The sequence below is a fragment of the Acyrthosiphon pisum genome, unplaced genomic scaffold (genome assembly GCF_005508785.2).
Source record: "Acyrthosiphon pisum isolate AL4f unplaced genomic scaffold, pea_aphid_22Mar2018_4r6ur Scaffold_21036;HRSCAF=22848, whole genome shotgun sequence".
Lineage (NCBI taxonomy): Eukaryota > Metazoa > Arthropoda > Insecta > Hemiptera > Aphididae > Acyrthosiphon > Acyrthosiphon pisum.
In genome coordinates, this window is record NW_021770459.1 from 19,841 (window position 1) to 26,992 (window position 7,152).

The window sequence follows — 7,152 nt, forward strand, 5'->3', positions numbered from 1 at the left end:
TTTGGGTTTTTTTCGCTAGGGATGTTTTTTATGTCGGTAAGGTTTTCGGTGGATGGATTATGATGTTTTTAATTGATGTTTTCTAGGTCATCCTCGAGGTTTTGGGATGATTTTTGATGGATTTAGGGGATGTGTTTTGGGGATTGTTTAGATGTTTTTAGGTCATGTTTTCAAGGTCATCATTTATGGTTAGGGGATGTTTTAAGAGATGGTTTTCCGGGTTGATGTGTGTTTGAGTATTTTTTCAAGGTCATTATTTTTAAATTTATTGGGGATAGTGTTGTTTATTGTGTTTTTAAATTTAAATTTCTAGTTTACTATTCTTACGGCGAAAGATGTATCAAAAATGAATCCGGTGGAGGTTGACGTCGATAGCGTTGTGTTTGGGTTTTCCTCGCTTGCAGCGTACAAACCCAACACACCTTTCGAAGTCAGTGTCACCGGTAACTATGTTCCATGCCGGAATACAAAATTGTTGGATGGCATTTTCGGGGTTTCTCGAAAGAGTAAGTGTGAACGTTTAATCGAGGTTAGGTTAGGTTTATTAATTTGTTTTAATTGTATAGCCTACTCTCACGTGGAGTTTACCTTAGGGGGTGACCCTCCAATAAGGGTGCTCGTCAGTGTGCCGAATGGACTTCGTTCCTCCGATCTGCCTTCGGACACGTCGGAGGACGAAGTTGACGTCGATGAGGTCAATTACGACTTTAGGAAACTGTTTTTCGACATAGTTCTGGGCCCAGCAATCCTCAAGTTGGGCTCAGGCTGTTGGAGCAGGAGGAAGGGGGCCGGTATCCCTTCACTAGTAGGTGGCACCTCCACCCCGCTGAATGGCCGAAGTTGGCATTCGAGATGGAGGAAATATGCACCGAAGCCGGCAGGAAGAGTCTGGTCGATATTTGTAAGTGTTATCTTGTCTATTTCTTTTGTATTTTCCTTAGTGTAATTTTACATAAATTAATTGAATTTTAGGTTTTATGTGGCGCTCCATGGGCTGCAGCTTCCGCAGGATGCTGCCAACACGCTCATTAGCCGGTACCTCGGCCCTTACCACACTTCAATCGTCATTTTGGCATTTAATTATCGATGAAGTCGTCGGTGAGGGTGGTGCTGGTGAGCCGTGAGGCAGCCCAGCGGACGCTCAGTGGGGTGAGGTTTTACCCAGGTCTAGGTGTTTATGACCACGGCTATTGCACAGCCACCGCCGTTCACCAAGCCCATCAGGTATTTTTTTTTTCTTTTAAATTATTTAATATTGATTTTTAATAATTTTTATTGTATGATTTAGCACCTTCTTCCCATGTGCCGGTACGTCCAGGCATATAACCCCGCCGTACACATCCTGCGCCGCGGTCTCAGTGAGACGTTCGTGTTTGCGTGACTGTTGTTGGACGGTGACAATTGTCGGGAAAGCCGTATGGCTCCCTTCGGGCCACCGACAATTGTACCGCCCAATTCATCGCCGCCTTCAGGGCGTTTTTACGGGACGCGGTGCGGGGGCTCGGGCGTTCGTTTCGAGTGTGTGGTCAGTGGTGACACATCGTGTGCGGTGGCACACATGGCCACATACGGAAGTCGGATGTTCGAGTTTTGTCTAACGGAGGGGTTGCTCATGTGTTCAACCATTTGGCAACCATTTCAACATTGGCCTTACTATGACAATTCCTTGATGTTGAACACATTGAGTCAGCTCGTGGGACTGGTGGAAACGTGCCAAACTGCCAACTTCCATAATCGCGTAAGTTATTGCGTGTTTATCTTACTGGGTAGGTGAGGTTAATGTTTTAATTATGTTTTTGCTGATGTAGTTGCTGGCCAGCGTTTATGATGCGGAGTTGGTGCTTAGGTACGTGGCGTTTGGCGAGTCGAGACACCTAGACCACAACAGAATAAGTGTGATTTTTGCACGGGGGCAAAAAGAAGAGTCGGCGGGACGACGATGGATTCGTCCGGTATGTGCCCTCACAGGCCGGAAATTTCAACCAGCTATTACCGACCGAAATTTTCGGCCACGTACCAGTTGGTCCGTACGTGAGGGTAATACTGGCCGAAATCTTTTCATCGGTCACCGTCGACATACTTTGCTGCCCAGCCGAAGACGTAAGTTTTTGTTTGTTTTTTTTTGTTTTTGCCAACATTTTAATACCCTTAATATAATATTTTATGTTTTTGCAGGCAGCAGAATGGTGGCTGATAACCGCCGCCAGACTGGTGAACGCCCAATGCGGAATGAATGTCCCTGCATCCAGTGGCGTATTTTGGGTTTTTTTTTGGGGGGTGTCCTGACTCCTGATCTCCACAGTTATTTAATGACAAATATTAACATAGTTTCATCACTAATTCATACCTGATTATAATACATCTTAATACCTTATATAAGTGGACATTTTTTTGTAAAAAAATTATAGGATTGCTAGGTACTTACATTTTTAATTATAATACAATTATGACAGGAATAAAGTATAAACAATTTTACTGAATAAAATAAAACCAATCTAACACTTGAATTTACTGAGTATTTTTTCGTATGAGTTTAATTTATTTTGTATACTTATATAATATTATAGATATATTAAAAGAAAAAAAAAACACTAAAATTTAAAAACTTTAACCTCACAGTATTAAAGGTAGACGTCTTTTTTTTACAGCCAATTCATCCAATACTTGCTTACTTTCAAGGCGATCCTTCCGATTGATTGATAACATGGCTAATCCATTTAGCCTTTTCTAAATAAAACAATTATTTATTTATTTAATTTTATAATTATGATTTAGACTTAGTCAAAAAAAAAATAAACTTACTTGGCCCATAGTATTACGTAAATAAGTCTTTATCTTTTTAAGTGATGAAAATGATCTTTCGTTCTGTGCAGTTGAAACTGGCAGTGTCGCAAAAATTGTTAACAATTTAAATATATTTGGGTATATTTCTGGATTACATATAGACAAAGCTTCCATTGCGTTTCTATAGTTAGAAGTTTCTAAATTTCTCAGTCGTCTTTGCCACAAATTATACTCCGATAATAATACTGTCTTGGAGGACGAAGAAAGATCTTCCATGTATGTTTCAGTTAATGACAAAAAATTGTTTTCATCCGTATTAAGACTTATGAGTGAATTAAAATTAACTAAAATAGCTTTATGGCTGGTAAATCGAACTTTCAATTGCTCAATAAATGTTTCAATATAAGGTATAAATATAGCGATTCTATAATATACTTCTATTGAATCAGTTTCAACATTTACACGGTTTGCTTGTCTTTTCGTAGTTCTAGGGATACTTATAGTAACACCAAATTTATTACCAAGAGAAACAGCATTTTCAAAAATGTCTTGGAAAATAGAATCAGCATTTTTTCGAAAATCTTCAAGTTCTTTTATTGTATCCTCCGCTAATTGGATCGCTTCGCCAAGGTCAATATTAACCCGCTGAAGATGTTTCGATAAAGGAAGACCAACACTAAAGCATTTAGCTACTATAAGCATAGAAATAATAAATCCACCTTCTAATATAGCACTACACAGATTACTGGCATGCGAAGAAGTCTCAACATCTTTCCACTCAGATATAAAGTTTAATGATTCTATCACTTGGTCAAATAACTCTTCAAAATCATTCACTGCATGGTAACGTTCAATCCATCGGGTAGCGCAAAGACGTTTTAATGATTTTTTTGAGATTTTTTCATCACTATTTTCAATTTGAGTTTTTAAAACATCTTTTCTTTTAGGAAAATTGAAAAAATCCCGAGCTTTAGAAATGGTCCCCAAACAATTTCTTATTTCCTGTACTTTGCAGGAGTTTGAAACAGCTAAGTTAAGGACATGTGCGGAACAATGCACATAAAGAGCAAGAGGATGAGTCTTACGAATTATGGCTTGAACGCCATTAAATTCTCCTGACATTGCAGCCGCGCCGTCATAACCTTGTCCTCTCATGTACTTTGTTTCTATACCAAAATTGTGCAAGTTTTCTAATATTAATGATGCTAAACCTTTTCCGGTCGTATCAAACGTAGGTATAAATTGAATAAACTCTTCTTTTAATATCATATTTTTTTTATCGAGGTATCTTGCACACAATGCTACTTGTTCGATGTTCGCAATGTCAGCTGTTTCATCGGCGAGTATTGAAAAACATTGAGCAGAGTTCACTCTACTCACAATTCGTTTCAATAAAATTTGGTTACACGATTCGATGATTTCGTTTTGAATCGTCGCACTTGTGTATTTTAAATGTCCATTACTTTCTAAAAATAATTTAAGCTGCTCATCACCTCGAGCCCTATACCGTAAAATTTCCCGAAAATTCCCTTCATTGTTTTCATATTCGTTATCAGTTTGGTCGATCATTAATTTACCGGAATCTCTGTGTCCTCTAATTGCTATATTCTGCCTGCCACATAAAATGATTGCTTCGATTATCGGAGTTAAAAGTTCGCGATTTTTCATTATTTGATTCTTTCTACTGGAGTCTAGTTTTACTGATATGTCTTCATTAATATTTTTTTGTACTTTAAGAAAATGTTCAGAATCGGATAAACAGGTTTTGTGATAATTTGTTTCACTATGGTTTTGAAATCCTTCCAGTGCTTTTCTCCAGTTATCGAATTTAGTCACTACAAAAGAATTTGGCTTTTTTGAGTTATATCCAACACCAGACTTAACGAATGCTACACAAAATTTACAAAAAGCGCCGCATTCTTTTTCGGAATAACATAGCCATGGATACTTCAGAAGCCACGAATATTGAAACTTTAAATTTACTTGCTTGTTTTTTTTCATATACATTTTTATTGGAAATTTGTAGTTGATATCTGGCACCCATAGATTATTCATAATATCAGATATTTCATTTTGTGATAATGTACGGTTTATATAAAATCCTATATCATATACATTCATAAAATTAGTAGAATCAGCAACATAGATTTTGAGACGAGATCTGATATTGGGGTGATCATCTGATTTTTTTATGAAGATCATAGAAGAATGTGCTCGCTTTTTGGAGGGGGATGATAATGAACGAGACGTATCTTCTAATTCAGACGTAATACATGAGGAAATGTCCTGCTTAGAATCGGGTTGACTACGACAGTTCGATATTTTCATAAAATACGAAATAGAAGTTTGTTTCTTTTGTGCCATTTTCACTGTTTTAAAAGTACAATGACATTATTAAATACTCTTTAATTTTATATTAAATTAATTAATTTCACTATTGTTTTTACATATTAGGTATAGTTCATAGTTTCGTACGAGTCCTTAAAGGCTTAAAAGCTATAAAAATAAATTACAATAATGTTGTACTTACGTAAATTTGATGTATTTACGACGTCAACAGTCGGCAGCAGTTCAGCAAAAAATAATATTATTGTACTTCGAGTGTACAACTGTCAACTGACAACTGTACATAGTACACTTTATATCGTTGGTCTTTTGCTATCCTAGATAATAATAATTGTTGTATTTGAAGAAAGATAATAAGGCGATAGCCAATAATACGGCTAGCCGAAACGATAATACAATTCTAAGAATTACATAGTTCACAATATTGTGTTTTATTTTTGGTTACCAGTTGCGACCGGTCCGACTACAATCGTCGTGCCACACTACAAATTACAATGTTGTGACTATTTTAGTTATTTCGCCACTGCCTGCACGGCTGCACCTAGAGAGCTATTTATATATATATACACGCAATATATATAATCAATGCTAATACCTATTGACTATTATCTGGTATAAGATGAAAATATAAAATATACATTATTCAATTTTCATTTTTCAAAGCAGTTTTAAAATATTTCGTTATTCGTATTTTGTGATACTTCAGTAATGAATATAACTAAGAAAAAATTGGGGGGGGTTTTAACCCCCAGGACACCCCCCCTAAATACGCCACTGGTTATTACCATCAATATTTTCATCATAGTCTTGTAGTTCAGTATATACACAGTCAATATTTTTTTTTATTTCTTTCCATTTTGATATGAAGTCTATATATTCATTTCGAAAGTCTTCGTACATAATTCCTGGACAATAATTGCAAATTTTGTCAAACACACCAATAAGAGCATTTTTTGGAAGTGTTACATCTGGTTTGAAATTATTAGGGCCAAGACATGCAAAATCTGCACATAACTGTCCATGTTTTTCGAATCTTGAAGAAATGCTCTCATAATAACAGTGTCCAGTACTTGATTGTAAACATTAACCTCATACGAATGCAATGGGTCTGTTATAGGATCATCATCTGCCTCATAATCATGAAATTGCTTAGTTTTTTTTTTTTTACGAGATTGTGGTAGACTATTTGCGATTTCAATTACATTGTTTTTCATTTTTTGAAATATTTTATTGGTATGTTGTACAAACTTATCAGCTGCATCTTTAGTCCTAGAAAACTCACGTGTACACTTTCTTAAATCCTGTAAAGTTTGTGTTACCATTTGATACGCTGTCATTATATTGATCCCTTGGCCTTGAAGATATTTAGAAAGCGGTGTAGTTTTTTCAAATATTCTAAGGTACATTTGTGCTGTTAAAATTATTTCGTATTTACATAAACCTGCCTTTAATCCACTTGCTTTAAAACGAGCTTCAGATTTTATACTTGAATTTGTTGTGTTTTTTGTGTTTTATCGTTGGAACATTTAATTAACAAATCATGATCCATTCTTTTTCTTTTTGAAGCTCCACTTTCGAATTTTCGTTTCGACATTATTGTAGTATAATTTATATTATTTAATAAATTAAAACACAATTAGCAAAAACTTAAAAACCACGACTACAATAGAAAGCCAAAAGGTAAAATAAAAATAACAGTTAATAAAATTAATAATCGGTTTACACCATAGGGCATACTGGCATAGGCTATAGAGTAAAAATAAAACAGTTATATGATATTATTATCAACATCCACATTGATTACCTTACTCATTTATACATTTGTGTTAATACTTAATGTGCATTCGTCGACCGTCGTACAGACTAAACAAAACATGTCAAAACCTAGATCACAAGTGTGGATGTACTTTGAAAAAAAAAAAAATCAAACTGCAATGTGTAAAATATGTGGTAAAACATTGCAAACTTCTGGTAATACTTCCAATTTGATGGGACACATAAAGAAGTTACATAAGTTACCCA

The 7,152-nt window shown here is 35.6% G+C and overlaps 1 protein-coding gene across 1 annotated transcript; it reads right to left on the reverse strand.

Annotated features, from left to right (window-relative positions):
• Positions 1-2,613: 2,613 nt before the first annotated feature.
• On the reverse strand, positions 2,614-6,724 carry LOC103310652 (52 kDa repressor of the inhibitor of the protein kinase-like). The gene is made up of 6 exons (XM_008189639.1): positions 6,617-6,724; positions 6,201-6,431; positions 5,916-6,144; positions 4,080-4,673; positions 2,803-3,995; positions 2,614-2,727 (listed from the first exon to the last, which is right to left on the reverse strand). Exons 1-6 carry the CDS (start codon positions 6,722-6,724, stop codon positions 2,614-2,616), a joined length of 2,469 nt encoding a protein of 822 aa, XP_008187861.1.
• Between the last annotated feature and the right edge of the window lie 428 nt (positions 6,725-7,152).